This window comes from Protopterus annectens, chromosome 4.part0 (genome assembly GCF_019279795.1).
Source record: "Protopterus annectens isolate FY-2018-M chromosome 4.part0, PAN1.0, whole genome shotgun sequence".
NCBI lineage: Eukaryota > Metazoa > Chordata > Ceratodontiformes > Protopteridae > Protopterus > Protopterus annectens.
In genome coordinates this window covers 1755247409-1755266623 of record NC_056733.1, presented here as the reverse complement: position 1 = coordinate 1755266623, position 19215 = coordinate 1755247409, and the positions used below count along the sequence as shown (strand labels likewise).

Sequence of the window (19215 nt, the reverse complement as noted above, 5' to 3'; positions counted from 1 at the left end):
TGACCCATCCTTGGGATCTTAATTTTCTGTTAGAGAGGCTAATACTTGTTCTATATGAGCCAGCTAATCTGGGTGTCTTGAGGTTCTTAACATGGAAAACTGTTTTACTGATTGATCTGACCCTTGCAAGAAGAGTGTCTGAGTTGCAAACTCTTTATGTGAGTTAGTCCTATCTCATTTTCCACAGAGGCATGGTATCTTTGAGAAGTAATCCTTTTATGCCTTAAAGTGGTATCTGAGTTAACTTTAAGCCAAACTATCCATCTTTCCATTCCTTTCCTAAACCCAGGATACCATCCATAGCTTGGATGTCCAGGGAGAATTCAGGTACTATCTTGATAGAACTAAATCTTTGAGATCTTCTGATCAGACGTTCATTTCTTGTAACGATAGAAGCATGGAATAACCTGAGTAAAAGCAGACTATTTCCAAATGGTTTTCTCAGGCTGTTACCTTTTGTTATACTTACCGCAACAAAACTATTCCATACCAGGTCAAGGCCCACTCTGCCAGGGTCTTGGCTTCATATATGGTCTTTTGGAAAGGGTTGGATTCTAGAAGCAGCAGCTTAGTCCTATATATATATATATATATATATATATATATGTATAAATATTCACAAGTCATTACAGGCTTGATTCCTTCTCTAGGTCTAAGTCAGGCTTTGATAGGACCATTCTCCAGGGGCTCCTGGGCACTTCCCAAATGTAGTAAGTTAGGGTCATATACCCATATAGCGAAGGCTATTGCAGCAGTGATCAATATGGCAAAAATAGTTCAGTTGTGTAAGTAAACTTAACATAACAGTAGATGTTTGAATGATCACTGCTGCAGTAGCCACTCCCTCAATCCATTCCCCTTGTTTTTTGTGTGTTGTTTATGCCAGGGTATGGACACTTTTTTATTGCTCCTAACATTGTCCTTTCAGGGTGCAGCCCCCTTCTCGCTCTGTTGCCATGAAAATTGTGAAGGGCTTGAGACCCAAACCTGTCTTCTTAGTCAGTTCAGCTCAAGCTTTGCACTGAAGCTTTGTAAGCTGGTAGCTTGTTCAGTGGATATAAAAAGTTTACACACCCGTGTTAAAATGCCAGGTTTTTGTGATATAAAAAAATGAGACCACGATAAATCATTTCACAACTTTTCCCACCTTTAATGTGATCTATAACCTGTACAATTCAATTGAAAAACAAACAAATCTGTTAGGGGAAAAAATATAAAAAATAAAAAATGTACAATATGCTGGTTGCATAAGTGTGCACATCCTTAAACTAATACTTTGTTGTGTGTGCACACCCTTAAACTAATACTTTGTTGAAGTACTTTTGATTTAGTTAAAGCATTCAGTCTTCTTGGGTACACACCTGCCATCAATTAAAAAGACTCTGATTAACCCCAATAAAGTTCAGCTGTCTTAGTAGGATTTTCATAGGTAGGTACTAGGCTATCTGCCCTAGGGCATTTATAAGCCTAGCCAGAATTTGTTGGCTTTCACCTCCCTTTTAGACTAGAGTCCTGAGCCTCTGTCCAGCAGGGCCATAGAAGTGATCCCAGTAGCAAATTTACGATTACCCATCCAGAATTTGTTGGCTTTCACCTCAATTTCAATTAGGTAATCCCAAACTGCCTTGTTCATTGGAAGAATCAGCTTATCCTACTTTTGACTCTTTCTGTCTTCCCCTCCCAGATAAAATTCTTCAGCTCTCTGTTAATTGCTATGCACAACTTCCCCTCTGGTTGATGAAACTGTGCCTGATCTGTGTATAAGACTAAAGGGCCTAAAAACATTTTAACTGCTTGTATCTTAATATCCATAACTATATAACAGAGTTTCCATTTTCTTAGTTTTTGTATTCTCTTCTGTTTAGTCTGTTACCACATACCCTTAGCTGCCACTGGAATAATTTTTAATCCATATTCATAAATATTTCATTTTCTCATGCCCCCATAAATATGGATATTGCTGAATTAATTTGTGTGTAGGTACATAATTTACCGCTGTTGCCTTTGTTGTAGTTTTATTAATTTTGTATCCTGAAAAGATCTGAAACTGTCTCAAAATGTTCCACAACACTGCAATGTTCTTTTCTCCTTTTGTCAGGTATAAAATAATATCATATGCAAACAGAGCCAGCATTTCTTGACTACCAATTTCTGAGTCCCTTATTTTCTTTGCCAGTAGTTCGAAATATAATGCAAATAACAAAGGGGAAATAGGGCATCCCTGCGTGGTTCCTCTGTTCAAGCAGAAATTATCAGAGAGGGCCTCACCCACTTTAATTTTTCACCTCTGGGCCCTCATATATCCTCCTAGTCAACCTTATAATTTTATCAGGGAATGCAAATGCTTCCATCGCCTGTTCACAAAGTCCTAATTTCCTCTGTCAAATGTTTTCTGTGCATCAAGACTCACCACCAACAGTGGAATTTTCTTACATTCTGCTTCCGTCTGGATCATCAGTGTTCTGTTAATGTTGTCAAATGTTTGCCTCCCCTCCACAAAACCACATTGATCTATATCTGTCATTTTTGGCATCACATTTGCCATTATAGACATAAACGCTTTATAATAATGGTTTAATATTGAAACAGGCTTGTACGAAGCTGGATCTGATGGATCTTGCCCTCTTTATGTCTTACTGCTACCATCACTTTCCTCCAGGATGTTGGTACTTCTCCTCTTGAAATACTGCTAAACAAAACCTTCCAGATCTTTATCATTTTTCCCCTACTAGCTTCCAAACTTCCACAGGAATACCATCTATTCCATGGGACTTTCCTGTAGATTGGTTATGCATCACCATTTTATCTAATCTCCTCCTATTCTAGCTGTTAGTAATTGACCCTCATCTACTGCTAACCTTGGCATATTTAATTCTTCCATAAATAGATTCATACGAGGCTAACTGCCCTTGGGGGCCATTTTAAGCCTAGTCAATTACCCCATGTGAGAATCAAACCCTGCACCTTTTTTGTTTCTAAGGTAAGCACCTTAACCATTACACCAACCTCCCACAACATTTCCATTTGTACCTTTTCTTGATTTCCGTATTTCTCAGCTTTATATAGACTTTCATAGAATTTCCAAACTATTTCTAATACATCTACAGGATCTCTTGTTACCTTCCTTGTTATAATCTCCCTAAACTTGGTGACAGCCCTTTCTGCTTTCTGTTGTCTGAGTCATTGTGCTAAAAGTTTTTGTGCTCTAGAGTTATCAAAAAACATTTGCAATTGTTTAACAGCAATCTTTCTAAACTCATGGATATAATCAAGAAAATCCCTTATTTTCTGTTTCACATTCTGCAGTTACTCCTCTTGTCCTGTGAGATTCCCCCTATTCTGCAGTACTTTAACATTTGTCAATCCCTCTAAATAATTCTGATTACTTCTTAACCATATCTCCCTTTCTTTCATTTCCACCCTATTTTTAAATGCCACTTTAATTTTATCCCAAACTCTAGCTGTATTTTCAGAAAAAAATTATATCTTCTCTAATAGCCCCGAATAATTTCCACTAGCCATTCCTTAAATGTTAAGGTAGCTATTGCAAGATCAAACCTTCTGTCCTCCTGTCTACATGTATGTATGCCTCCTCTGTACTCACTAACCTATCCAAAACCGATCTCAACAAATAATCAGGATGTTACAATCATATAGCCATATTCGATACTGGCATGGCTTTTAGGACCCACCATTGCCAGAACTTCAAAGCACTAGGATGGCTAGAGTATCCTACCCTTCTACAGTTCAACCAGCTTATAGTAGCGCATAAAATACTCCATCAACCTTATAACACCCCTGCCCTCAAAAATATTCTCACCCCTCATAGTACTCCCAGGCCATTACGCTCATCTGATAAACTATTGACCCAAAAATCCAACAACTCTGCAGGCGATGCTATATTTGCCAACTCAACTGGTAAAATCTGGACTCTACTTCCTACTACCGTTACCAAGGAAACCTCACTACCCCTATTTAAAAGAGAACTCAAAAATACCTCACATCTCATTGGCTGTGCTCTTGTTCTAAACCTAACAACTTCACTAATACATGTCTTTCTACCCAACCTGCTGTTTAGCCAAGTATCTATGCCTCATAGCATTTGAATGTCTAAGCACTGTGAATTATGAAATTTGATTGTATTCTATGTTCACATTTTCTGATACGTCTCTGCCAATTTGATGCAAGTCTGCACATTGTGTATATTGATATCTGCCTGTATTCTTTTCTATATTTTTCTAAACATGTCTGCCTGAGTTCATCACTCAGTGATGTATGTACTCTCTCTTTTTTGGTATGTGGAGCTTTTCTCCCTGGGCCTCCGCTGAAAGTGGACATGTATCCAGTCGAACTATCCCGGTCAACAAATGTAAAATAAAAATAAATAAATTCCTCTCTCTTCAACAGATAGGTGAGAAAGCATCAGTGTCTCATTCTTATTTCATTACCCTGTGTTTTTATTTTAGTTTATTGGGTAAATATCAAGACCTTCAATCAAATGCACACGTTCCTGTGAAATGGAAATTCTGTCTACCCAAGCCCAGTTTTTCTATCTTTGGAAATAATTCACTCCTAACTCCTTGTACTGAATCCATGTCTTTCATGCCAAATATTTTCATAAACTTCTTCAAAAGTCTACCCTCCTTTGTTATTCTTTTACCTTGTGGGTTCCAAGACACATCTTCACTGCTGCAAATCAAATTCCATTCCCCACCTAAAAGTAATATTCCTTGCTGAAAGCCAATTATTTCTCCCAGAATTTTCTTGAGCTCCGCTATAGCAGTTTTAGGTGGAATATAAATACATGCCAGTGTAATCCTCCTCCCTTGTCAGTAGCACCTTAGTACTACAGATCTGCAGTTATTATCTTTTCTAGCCTCTTCTATCACTATTGGAGCTCCTCTTGCAATTAATATAAGTACTCCTATTTTCCTTTGTCCCAGATATGCTACTGGAAACCTTTCTTTATCAAATGTACATGTTCAGTTCTTTCTAAGTGTGTCTCCTGTAGCATAGCTATTTGCAATCTACATTTTTAATTAACTCACTGCTCTTTCTTTTTTATTTATATTTGAGACCATTGACATTTAAAGACATTACAGAAAGAATCATTGCATTAAAAAGTTATTATTCCCACCTTTTATGTATAACAGCTTTTTTATTAAATGCCTAGTTCTAGCTTTTGTTTTGCATGCATACACTGTTTGCCAGGTTAAACTTTTATACATTTGTTTCTTGTCATGTCCATTGGAGCCTATGTCGCATCTTACAAAACCTTTTGCTTTATTGAAAACCCGCAAACAAAAAAAAAGATAAACACACACCCCCAATACCCCCTAAAACTTATTAAATTAATATTAACACACAAAACTATGTACATACATCTTCAAATATTTAAGCTTTACAGTCCTGATAGGGGCAAATGTCCCAAACTGACAGTCACATTCACAGACTTGAGTTATCCTAAATGAAAGATTATCCATGCTAAGATGTGTGGTGCAGCATGTGCTTCTATTAAGTGCTGCCTGGTTTTGTCGTAACTTTCTAGCTGTCCCAGCTGAGAAAACATGAGAATGCTTTCAGAGAACATTATCTCCTAGCCAATTTCTCTTAATCGTATTGTCTCCATGGAGACATGAAGACCAGATACAGAATTGCTACTAAGCATACATTTGGACCAGATATAGAATTGCTACTAAGCATACATTTATTTGCCAGAAAAAGCCTTATAATAGTCAATATTCTTTTTCGTTTACTTGCTTTCTCCTAATGTTACTAGATCAAGCCAAGGGCCCCAATCCACAATGCAAGAATGAGAAAAAGCTCATTAAATTTTCTTTTGTTATGCTCTTTTTAACCAGACATTTCTTCTTCTTCTTTTTGTTTTTTTTTTAATTGCAGTTTTTAGATGTCTTAAAACTGAACAATGAGAAAGAGAGAAGAAGGGAGAAAGAAAAAAAAAAGGAACACCTGTTTACAAAAGAATCCCCATTTCACTTAAGTTTTAACTGAGAAAACTTTACTTTATAGCATGCAAAGAAAATCATGCACTGTAAAATAGTACTAGTAAAAAATAATTTTGTTTTACTTGCAGTTAACTTTCTCCCTCCTCTTCCCCTCCCTTAAGTATTTTTCCAAACATTAATGACATGAAGTAGGGCATATGCTTTAGAGTCCCCCACAAGTCCAAAAAGTCTCATATTTCCAGATTTTCTTGTTCTGTCATATTTCATAAAAAAGATGATTGCTTTGTAACCCACATTTGTCAATTTCCAAGTTATTAGTCTTCTTCCTGTTCATCTCCATCTCCCATATCCTGTCTCTGCTCCATTTCCAACATACTCTCGATTCTTCTAGTCAACTCTTGTGCTCCCCTCCTTCTCTCCAGCATTTTCCACTGAAACATTGGAAAAGGTTTCACTGTCACAGTCTCTTTTTTGTGGTCTTTATTACCAGAAGAACAAGAAGCAGAATATCCTTCTGTTTCATAGCTCACTTTCTGTTGGACATGCTTTTATATTTCCTCCTTAGCATGTACTTTTGTCCCTACAGGAAGAATATTTTGAAGATAGCTGGGTACAACAGTTTGAATTTCATGCCAGCTTCTTCTCAACATTAATAGTGTAATAAATGTATTCCTCTTCTGCCTAGCGTACAATGAGTAATCAGTCATTCTCCACAAACACTCTGCTGTCTCCCACTTTTAGTACTTTGTCCTTCTGCCACAGTTTTGACAGAATAAACTCCTTCTGCTAATAGGATAGCATCTTTACTGTTAAAGGTCTAGGTTACTTTCTCATAGCCAGGTTTGTAGCATACACATGATGTGCTTTTTCAACTAACAGCCCCTGCTGTGGAATACCTGTCCAGTTGCGTATTTGTGCCTTCATAAAATTAATACAGTCTGTTCCTTCCACCTCCTCTGGCACAGAAAAAAATCTCAGGTTTTCCCTATGTGCTCTGTTCAGCAATTCTATTATTTTTTGAAAGGTCTCTTCTTGAGCAATCTCATATTCAGCCAGCCTTTTCTTCATTTCAGCCTACAATTTTTGCAGTTTTATCACCTCATCTGAATATCTTTTTGAAGGTTCTTCCATTTTTTTTGCCTTTTGTTGTTTGAACTGATATATTCTATTAGTATTTTGTCTATTTTAACAAGGTCTCTGTGCACTTATCTTATACTTTCCTCTAGGTTACTGAAAGTCATGTCTGGATATTGCACTGCCTTTTGCTGAACAGTTGCGGAACTCTTCCAGTGTTTTTCCTCACCTTTGTTAGCTGATTTTCTTTCAGGTCCTCTGTATTTCTTTTTTCCTGGCTTCCAGGCTGTGCACTTACTAGCCAGTTATGGAAATTTACCAAGAAACACAAAAGTCTACTGGCCTTCTCTGCTGCATTTCTGTTTTCACACTGGGAGAGCTAAAATTAAGCTGTTACTCAATGTGCAGCCATATTGGAAATCCTCCTGTCTAAGACTAATCTGTACCAGAGGATGTAAAAGCAAAACTTTTATATGCTCTGTTAGATAAGGATTTCCTTTTTTTGGCCATACTTCTGCATTGATTTTCAAGAAACTGGAAGAAAGGGATAACATTATGTTCTTACTCATCCATCTCCCTGCTTAACTGAATAAACTACTTGAAACTTCAACAGGGCATCATTTTCCTCTCTCAGGGAGGATATTAGAGAGAGACAGGGAATCTCCTTGATCTGCTAGCTAAAGTGATTTTATTTGAACCAATCCTTTGTACTCTGTTTCTTGCTAGTTCTGTCACCCTTTGTGTCACAGGTGGGATACCAGATCTGACTCGAGCTTTCTGGATTACCTCTGTTTACTGTTCCAAGAGTGCTCACAAAGTGTATATCCCCTGTATGTAGCATTCCGCTGGCTCCAAGGTATCCACATCTACCATTGCTTAGATGATTATATGAATCAGGTCACATCCCTTCAAAAAATTCTTCAGGACTTAGTATTCACTATTGGTCTCTTTCAGAACCTAGACTTTACAGTGAATATGAGCAAGTCCAATCTGCTCCTTTCACATTCTCTGGCGTTCATAGGTTGTCATCTTGAGGACTCTGTTCTTAACAGAGTACTTTTTGTCCCTGACAAACATGTCTCAGACTCTGGCGTGGCAAGAGAGATTCTGAGAGCTCTGGGATATATGGTCCTATTTGCTTGAATGCTTACGAGGAAAATCCAGTGGTGTGGTACCTAAAATCCATTTGGTTACACTACTACCATCCTCTGTGTTTCCCCATTGCTCTGTTGCCATTTATGAAGAAAGAACTTGGTAGATCACGTAGATGAAGTTAAGCCCAGGTGTTCCATTTCTAATCCCTCTTCCTCTTTAAAATGTATCCATTGGTTCATAAGACAGAATGTTGGGGGAAGTGTGTATTCAAGGGCTCTGGTCAAAAAAGGACAGAAAAAATGTATAAACATAAATGAAAACATTGATTGTGGCTCTCCAATCTTTTCATCACTTGTAATCCCCATGAATACTTCAGATTCTAGCTAACTATACAACTCTCATAGTACATCAGCTGACTGGGACATATAAAGTACTGTTCTCTATGCAGGCTAGGAGTGATGGCTTGGGATATTACTATTCATCAATAACTTTTGCTGCAAGTAGTTTTCATTCCATCAGGACAGATCAGCTTTGTAGATTGCCTGAGCAGATCAAAGGCAGACTCCCACAGATGAATTTTGAACAGGGAGTTCCTCTTAATGATTGTCCATCAAAGGATACCCCAGAGATGGATCTCTTTGTCTCCAATCTGAACCATCTGCTTAGAATTTTTTGCTCCAGCAGGACCCCTTGCATGGAACCCTGGGCAACATATGCCTTCTCCTTCACATAGAAAGGAAAATTGCTGTATGTCTTCCCCCTTTCCTGTTATTTAAAATGTCCTCGTGAAAATTCAGAAAGACAATCCCCAAATTGTTTTGGTCACCCCATTTTGGCTACATAACATCGATTCTACCTTCTTTTCCAGCTAGCCAGGGGCAGCCACTACATGCTGACTCCACAGGAGGTACTTGCTCACATGCCAGAAAGGCTGTCTAGTTCTCCCAGACTTAAAGACTCTCAAACTAATGGTATGCATGACACAATTTTGATTTATTTTAGGTAGCTTTACTCTGAGGATAAGAGGCTTGAAAACTTAACAACTGGAAAATCATTTATATGTAAATGGGTAAGATTTTCCTTTTCGAGCCAAAAAAGAGAATTGGATTCTTATCAGACAGGGACACCTTCTATCCTACAGTATTCCTGTGATTTGGTCAGGTCAAGTCTGGTGTACAATTCCATATAGGTACATTTGTCACATATCACAGCTAGTCTTCCCATGGCTCCACCTCTTTCTTAATGCTTTGAAGTCAAGTAGTTCATAAATGATATTCTGTACATCAGACTCCAGAAACTATTTTCCTTTTCCTGGGGACCTGAATTGTGTGCTTGCAAAACTAACTTTTACCACTTTCTAAACCAGTTTCTTCTGCTTCTTTAAAATGTTGCATATGAAAGACAACTCTTCTTGTTGCTTTAACTATTGCTAAAGGGGTCTGCAGATTACAAGCAATATGTCCATTCCACATTTTTTTTATTTTCCCTAGGGACAGTGTGTCCCTTTGAATCACCCATCCTTTATGCCTATGGTAGTTACTGAAATGTCTCTGAACTAATCTGTACACCTTCCTGCCTTTTTTCCTAGCCCTCAAAATAAAGATGAACGGGTTTATCATGTGTTGGATGTTCACTGACAGCTAAGATTTTATTTGGACAGGGCTAAGGAAATCAGAAAATCTGGTAAGTTGTTCATTTCATTGAGGGTAAAAGCAAAGTCTTCTAGTATCCAAACAAGGTACATCCTTCCTAGGTTATGTCAAAACACATTCTACAGGGGTTATAGCTTCTTCAGGTGCTCTTTTCAAAGGTTTTCTCTCCAAATTCAAAGTAGAGGCAGCTACTTGTTCTTCCATCCACACTTCTACACACATTACAAGATTGATGCTTTTTCTAGGGCCAAGACTGGATTTGCCAGAACCTTACTACAAATGTAACTGGATTCTAGTTTTGTGTCTTTTACCCCTTCCCAGTCTACCTAAAGGCTTTAGGAATCGCCCCATCTCTTAGCATTACTGCAGTAGTGATCCAATGTTGGACATAGTATAGTTGTGTAAGAACTTCCCATAACGGTAGAAGTCTGGATGGATAACTGGTGCAGTATAAGTCCCCTCCCTCCATCACCCATTTTCACTTTTTCTTTTTGACTGAGGTGGAATTCTCATCTGCCTTTTCTTTCTCTCTCTGATTTTTACCCAAGTCTGTCCTCTGTATAGCAAGTCAGTGTATACTGGAGTAAGAATGCTCTGAAGATTTTTATGCTCATACATTCCTTATGTACCATAGTCTTTGTGCCAAAGTCTAAGGTTGGATGTGCAGCATGTGAGGAAGGTGCACCTAGCCTTTGGCATACTGTCTGGCATTCAGTATCCTTGGCAGGATACACGTCATCTGTTAACATTACTGTAAACATTGATTATTCAAATATTTGATATTGTAGTAAGTTCTTATACAGTTGTGTTTTCTGCAAGGCAGTTCTGTATTAGGACCTTTTACAGTCTTTGTTTTTAAAAGATTTCACTTCTTCTTTTTTTGGCTTTTTTCCTGGTTAGGGGTCGCCACAGTGGATCACCTGTCCGCTTATGATTGGCAGTAGAGTTTTACGGTGTCAAGTTGCCAGCCTGGCACCCAACCTTCCACAGAAGGCACACACACGCATGCACACCTAGGGTCAATTTAGTGTCCAATCCACCTACGGCATGTCTTTGGGATGTGGGAGGAAACCGGAGCACCCGGAGGAAACCCACGCGACCACAGGGAGGACATTCAGACTCTGCACAGAAGGCACCCCAGCTGAGGATCAAACTGGAGACCCTCTTGCTGTGAGTTAACAACGCTAACTTCTGCACCACCGTGGCCGCCCTTTTAAAAGATTTCACTATAGACAAAATACTCCTTTGCCTTCATCAGCAGGTGTAGTAGCTGTGTTTACAGAAAATGTTAATTTGAATGCATAGGTGGTACAGGCTATCAAAAGTTTGCAATACTGCTTTGTTGAATTATACATTCAAGCTATTTCAGTTCTGATATTAAACATTAATAAAAAAAGCAGTCATCTGGGATAGTGAAAGATGTTTCTGAGGTGCTGACTGAGTCACAGTACGCTTTATTTTCCTTCCTAGTATTTGGTGACAGTCATTCTGGATTTTTTCAGAAATCCATCATATCATTCTTTAGGGTAAAAACAGATGATAAAAATACTTGGAGGCTATGGGGTTTCTTGGGTCTTAGTTGTCCATCCTAGTTCAATCTTTGAAAACCATGGCACATTCATAAAATGGAACAAATCTATAGGGTAGTTTTTATAGATAATTATTTGAAATATTGGGACCCACAAGAACTTGTCCCAAAACATGGAGACTGAATGACCGGAAAAAGAAAATACACTTGCATATACTTTGTCCTAGATGGCCATTTCTTGAAATATTTCCTTTTCTCCAAGGTATGGTGATTCCAGAGTTAGTATAAGTTTAGGAGTGGGGGGGGGGGGGGGCATGCCCACCTGCAAGAGAGAAGCTTAAAGGAGAAGGCTGTTGTTTGAGATTCACTCTTCTCTTGCATTTTCAGTCCCTCCCTCCTGCATGTTAGCACTCTGCATTTCAAGAGCTGACCTTTCAACGGGTAGCCATATATTTTTTTTTCAACATTCAAATTTTGAAACACCAAAATCACAACAGAGAGATTAACTAACAAAACTGTATACATATTATATTAGTCTTTATACATATTATATTAGTCTTTATACAAAAACAAAAATACAGAATCCACAAAAATGGCATTGAATGATATTTTTCCATGTAAACAAACAAGCAAAAAAGTTCATTAAAAAGAGAAATGTCTGGGTCTTGGCAAACAGACCTACATAGCCCTATGCAAAAATACCAGTCCCTGACAGGAAACTTCCAGTATTTTAAAAATACTGGGTTTCTTAAAAGGGAAATACAAGTAGACTCCCTGTTATCCTTTCTCGCAGGGACCGGACCTTTGGCTGGATAAATGAATGGTTGATTAATTGTGAAAAGCATACAAAATAGCTAAAATAGTATTTATAGGTTATAAATCAGCTGGCAAAACAGGATTTGTGTTAGTATGCATTTTTCTAATGAAAATGAAGTTTAAAACTCAAATGGCTGTCATTATTTAGCTCAGATGAGTTGAAGTGTTGTTCTTCTCTGTTTTCTTTTGCTAGGGCTACGGCAGAAATTTGATGGTCTGTTAAAGAGGAGGCCGAATAAGAGGGGAGTCTGCTGTACTGCTTTTAGTCAGAAAATAAAATCAACTAATATTTTCTTAAAAAGCCAATAATATCTATGTGTAAGGGTTCCTCTATTGCCAGAAGAGAAGCTTGAAGAAGATTGCTGCTCCTGTAAAGCCTTAGGGCTGCTTCCTGTCGAGATTGCAAGAAAGTACTACTAAAATTATTTACACTCTGATTGGTGGTTTCCCGTCAGGGGGCTAGCCATTCATCAGTCAGGTGTAGGTGTGTGTGCATAGGGGGCAGAGCTTTGAGAAGCTGGTCAGTTGTTTCCTAGACAAGATACAGCCCATATAGCCAAAGGCTACTGCAGCACTGAAAATGATGAACATTGTATTTACACTGCAGTTAATGTGTCTAAAAAGAAACGCGAGTCCTGCTAGAGAATTTGCAGCCTTCAGAAATTAGGGACTTTTAAGTATTTTTCTCAGAATACTTCCTCATGAAGACTAGAATGGGATGAAGGGCACAAGACACTAGTTAATGGTATGGCTTCATGTCACAGTCAATCCTAGAATGGCACAATGTGTGCATGGCATCTTTTTAAAAAATCTGATTCCTTGGCATTCCCAATTATGGAATGCATTTTGTGTTCTGAGTAGCTTAGTTCCACGATATGACAGTGGCAAGGATTTTTTTGGGCTTTCTAAAAAACTGATAATTAAGATAATAATAGTAATATGGAAACATTTTCCACAATATTTGCAAATCACATTGACATTTTTATAATATTTGCAAGTCATGTTAACAGATGTTTACAAGGATTTGCATTTTTGTACATAGTATTTGTAAATTATGAAGTGTACCTCTCATGCTTTGAAATCGCATGTTACTATTCTCTTTGGGGGGGGGGGGGATAAAACACATCTGTGTAGGAAAAACATGTTCACATAAATAACCAACATCTCTTTGTTACTCCTAGAATTTAATGAGAAAATTACTGCATTACAAAATATTAAAGTTATGCTGATATCAATTGTACTGCAGAACTGACCTACTGTGACAGTCTACTCCCCTCCCCAGAAGTGACATACAGCTGAAGTCAATGTCCCTTCACAGGTTGGTTGTTCCATAAATTGATATTTTGCCTTTTAGGCTCTTTGGTAAAAACAGAAATTAAGTGAATTATTTCAGCTTTAAACCAAACATAGCAGTTTGCTTTACAAGGGTACCACATACCTTAATTCAGACTTTAAAATATCTAGGTGGTTCACTATTACCTGTAACATTTCAATGGCAATCAAAAAGACAGTCTTGCAGAGCAGGTTTTGTATAGTAGTCAATACAGCATTTACTCTTCCTTGCAGGCTTTCCCCATTTCCTTTTTAGAAGGGATTGCACCTCTGATGTCTAATCACTGTCTTTTTACGATTTCTAAAACACAGTATTTAAGCAGTACTTTGAGTCATTGGTGTATACTAGGCTGACAACCACTGGGGCCTTTATAAGCCAAGCCAAGCATTCCAATTTTACCCTGCAAGTTTATGAGCCTTAAAGGTTATTTTAAGGGTTATAGCTAGGGGCAGCACAAGTGGCACAGCTGATAGTGTTGCTGCCTCACAGCAAGATGTTCCTCGGTTCAATTCTTGGCTGGGGTGCCTTCTGTGTGGAGTCTGCATGTCCTCCACGTGTTTGCATGGGTTTCCTCCAGGTGCTGCAGTTTCCTTCCACATTCCAAGGACATGCAGTGGGTAGACTGGACACACTAAATTGGCCATAGGTGTGAGGGTGCTTGCGAGCATGTGGAGAAGATGAACTGTGGCATAGCGAGCCACCCAGCAGTGTAAACCTCGGCTCTAAATGATTGTCACTGTTGACGTAATGGCCCAACTCCATGTGAAAAAATGGGAGAAAGGAGTTGTGGATGGATTGATGTAAGCAAGGGTGAAATTTACAGGCTTCCTATGTCTGTTAGAGACATAAGTGCTAAACCCATGGTGTATTTCCAATCTCCCATCCATCAGTCCAGGTTTATCTTGAATCGGGCTAGGGAAAAGCTGTGCTTCACATGGATGGGAAATCTGTTCCAGAGAAGGAGAATTCTCTGAGACACATGCCTGTCCCTCCAACATGTCCTTTTCATATAACAAGTCTAAATCCCTAGATTGAGTAATTCTGATACTGTCCATTTTGTGAATATACAAATGGTCCATCAGAATGGGATCCAGTGATGCTTTGTATGCCAGGTGTAGTTTGCTTCTCAGTAGTCTGTAGGAAACAGAGTGTAGAAATATGGCTTTGAGGTGATCTGCATAGGACATGCTGTTTACGTCCTGTATTCTTTTTTGTAAAGAACCTTTATTGCTTTATTCCATGCATGGGTCCCATTAATTTGTCTGTGGTATGATCCCATTTATTCTTCTTAGGTGTAGTTAACATGGAGTGAGTAAGGCTAATCTCTAACCTAATGGGACAGGTTAACTCGAACACAAAAAGGGAAACTGGCTAGACTTAAAATGGCTCAAAAGGGCAGCTAGCCTGGTACTTATCTGTGAACCTATCAAACTGTGAATTTATAAACTTCTGTGGACATTCCAGTTATTGCATGTGCCTGGTCAGGTAAATGCTGAAGAGGACTTTGTACTCAGTAGTAGGCATGATGATGGCCGAACACAGCAGAGCAATAACTTCCTTAGATGTACACGGCCTTGCTTATAAGTTAGAAGTTGAACAACTTAGAATTATTTCCTTATTGCCTTCAACACATGTTAGTCAAAAGCCAGGTAAATGTCTACATATGTACACAAATCCCTGACTTCTGGTCTTACTCTTAGGGGTGTGTTATTAATGAGGTAATTTCCAAAGGTGACTGACTTCTAAAGAGGTATTATTATGCATTTCTTAGCAGTGAGATTTAAGCAGTGGCTTAACACCAGTCATTTGTCTATGTTAGTCCTTCCTGTAAAATATTAGTGTCTTGGGGAGGATTGTATGACTGCTCCTAGATTGCAGTCATCTGCAAATATGGTCAGCCAGCTGGCCTTGACTTCTTAGAAGTAGATGCCAGAAAGCCCTGAGGGAATCTGCTTGTGATTGGCTTCTTTAAAAAGGTGGTCTTTCGTATCAAAACCTTTTGGCTCCTAAATGAGAGCCAGCTGGCTATCCCATATGTAATACAGGGATTTATGCCTGTATCAGTGAGTTTGTTTGCAATGTCTGAATGGAGTATTGTATTAAATGTTTTAGCAGGGTTAAGGTAGGCATTATGCACCATTTTGCCTTCATCAGTTGCCTTGGTGACCTTCTCAAAAAAGTCTGCCAGATTGAGTAGGCATGATCCGCCCTTAAAAAAACAAACTGGGTTAGATCCAGTATTTGAAGGTTTTCTCTGTCCTTATTAATCATCTCCATAATTGGCTTTGCATATGAGACTTGTCAGACTTATGTGCCTGTAGTTCCTGCGGTTCATTAATGGGTCACCCTTGTACAGAGAGATGCCCATTCTAGAAACAGTTATTGTTTTCTTTTCCCACATATATGAGTTAACCACCTAGACTTTGATAAATCATACAGATGAAAACAGTGCCATTTACACAAAGTCAGTGGGAACAACCATATGAAGCAGAGGTACTGCCCTACCTACAACTAATAATCAGTTTCTAAAATCACACACCCTCCAGCCATGAAATATAATAAGTGCATCTCAGAGCTAGACCACATTTTATTTGTAGACAACTGTTTTAATGAGATACTAATCAGTTATGTCGCGTGCATTTCTCAACCATTCACTCCAGAAATTTTCCTTATTTATGTACTGTCAGATCCAGTAGGTTGAATTCTACTAACTCTGACATATTGCTCTGTTACTGATACGTTTTGATTGTACCTTGAGTATCAAGCATGTGCTATGGGTAGTATTTAAGTATACATCTCCCAAAGATTGTACATCTAATCCATATATTTTGGTCTACAGGAGGAGCAGCTGAGATCACATGAAAACAAATGGAAACAAACAGTGGAAGAATTAGCAGAGCACAGTTCACATCCTCTTGATAAGAGCATCAAGTCCAAAGAAGCAGAAGAATATAGACTAAAAGAACATTATCTCATATTTGAGGTAATCTCATTCTTTTATGTTAGAAACTTTTCCATATCAACAGCACTAAGAATTCAGTTCCAGTTATACTGGCCTAAATTTGGCAAAAAACTGAGGTGTTTTGTGTTGTAGTATTAGAGGGTATCAGGAAACAGTAAAAATGCCGATTAAAAAATAATGATTATAATAGGCATCTGTTATCAACCACCATACTGGATTAATAGTGCAGCTGTCTTTTAAGTTAAAAACTGAGGCCTTTGGTCGTGACTACAACAGATAATTCAGTTACCATGAAAATGTGGTCAAACCATGCATATATGTATGAGATTGTTCGTATAGTGTGAACACGATCATTAAAAGCATGAAGTACAGAATTGCTGTCCATGTGCAAACTGTGGCAAAGTAGTTCTTTCTTTTGATTTGAGTTGACTATGCTGTTATGAAAGTCCTCATTTTGGTAGCCTACCCAATTGAGCATCCTGGACCTAGGCCATTAGACAGGGGATTAGAGGATAAAAAAAACTTTGCTGCAAAGGCCAGTCAGTGAATAGACAGAAGCTGCAGAACAGTTAAGGCATTTATGTGAGCTACATTGCCTTCAGCTGAGGGAAGACAGTTGAGTAGAAAAGATGCATAAGAGGTCATCAGAAAATAAGTAGTAGTATATGGCAAAAAATGTGCCATAGGACTCATTTTATTTAGATACGTTGTAGGTTGCGTCATCTTTGTCGCACTGTAGGATTTCATTTGACAGGAATCTCCCTGTTCTGTGTGTTAGGGCATGGAAACTTCGCATCACAACAAAAGCTCATGGGAGAAGGGTCAATTATTTTCTGGTACACTATGTGGCAGGCTTTTACTGTGAAGCAGAGGACCCAGGCCACCAAAATCAACTTGTCAGAAACTCAGCTCGACTAAAAATCAGCTTGATAAAAATAAATAAATAAATAAATAAATAAGCCCAAGTGTTTTTCATGGGGGCAAGTATTCTTGCAACCCCACATCCCTGTCCTCAAATATAACAGTTATGAAGAAATTGGAAATCTGTCGAAGGATTTACTGCAGATGCAGTTATAAACTGCACAGGCAGTGATTTACTATGGAAAACAGTGGTCAGGGAGTTCAGTATTGGGCAGTCGAACTTAGTGGGTTCAGCCCTTGTCTAGTGGGAACTTAAGTTGCAGGGAAGACATATACACGGACAGACAATATTGCATGGTCTTGCATCAGGAAAGACTGTAAATATATAAAATAAACTTTTGCTCACTTGTCAATTAATTGTACTACCTGTTCTCTGTCTCTGTTCTCATCTGATAGCAGCTGGTACGTTCAGCATATAATAGTAGTGTTAACTTTCATATTTTTGCCTTTATTCACCCCTTCATTGCTTGTATTTGTTTCCCATTTGGAGTAATTTTCAGTCATTAGAAAATGTACTGCATTTTTGCATATTGAGGAAATAATTATATATATATATATATATATATATATATATATTTTTTTTTTTTTGTAATTTGTTATAGGGAAGGTAACATCATCCACACACCAGTCTGTGAATAAATGTGCCTATGATAGACAAACAGTCCCTAGTAACTTTTTTCTTGCAGAGATTATTTTGTCTTTGGTATTTGCATGATGACTGATTGCCTTGAACTGTTTGCTGCATGCACTCAAAACTCTCCTTAGCATGGAGAACATCGATATCTATGCAGTAACAGAAACCTGGTTCAAGGCTCCCGAGAGCACCCCAGCACTACCAGGTTATACCTCATACCATGCTTTTTGGCCCCAAAACTTGGACCGAACCACAAAAGGAGGGGGAGTATCAATATTCGTCAAAGATACCCACACCTCCAGGTTGGTGGCACAGCACGAAGCATCAGAGACTATCCATGTGCAACTAACAGTGGGTAAAACTGCCTTCCAGTTTATAGCCTGCTACAGACCACCCTCCCAAACCCAGGAACCCCACTCGGCCTTCCTGAGAACACTGGAAAATATGAAGGTCTCTCCAAACACCATTATATTGGGCGACTTCAACTACCCAAACATAGGCTGGGAGCATTACTCTAGCTCCAACACCCTAGCCCAAAGGTTCCTAGAATTTATAAACTCAAATGCTATGGAACAACTTGTTACCACTCCCACAAGAGGGGAAAACATACTGGACCTGATCATCACCAACATGGGGACTCTATGCTCCAGACCAGAAGTGTATCCCTCACTGGTAAGATCAGACCATAAACTAATCTCACTGGATATTCATATCCCGACCCCACCTCCTGCCCAGAAAACCACAGTGAAAAACTTCTCTAAAGCAAAGTTCACACTCCTCAAAACCGAGGTGGAATCTTTCAAAGCCCCCGGGCCTATGGAAAATATGTCCCAGACCGCAGAATCCTTTATAAATGCATTCTATGAACACCTTCAGGAATGCATGGATCATGCAATCCCAAATAAAACCAAGACCCAATCCTCCAAAGGCAGACATCCTGTCTGGTGGACCCCAGCTATAAACAAACTATACAATAGAAGGAGGAAGCTACTAAATGATAGAGCAAAATCCCAAAAAGGGAAGGCATCTCTGATCAGTATTAGCAAAAAACTATGGGCACTCATAAAATTGTCTAAGGCCAGCTTCGAGAGAAAAATTGCACAGGACACTAAGGATAATCACAAGGCTTTCTTTAGTTATGTTAGGAATGTTGAATTCCCAGATATGCTCAGAATTAGTCCAAAATGACAAAAAATACACCGAACCCACAGACATTGCCAACATCCTAGCTGAC

General features: G+C 38.7%; 1 protein-coding gene across 1 annotated transcript in view; it reads left to right on the top strand.

Moving 5' to 3' along the window:
* PSD2 (pleckstrin and Sec7 domain containing 2) overlaps positions 1–19215 on the top strand; it is a 2726943-nt gene that overhangs the window by 2378324 nt on the left and 329404 nt on the right. The window contains exon 14 of the mRNA XM_044069466.1: positions 16304–16447. Within this exon, the coding sequence (XP_043925401.1) occupies positions 16304–16447 (144 nt within the window). The remainder of the gene's footprint in view (positions 1–16303; positions 16448–19215) is intronic.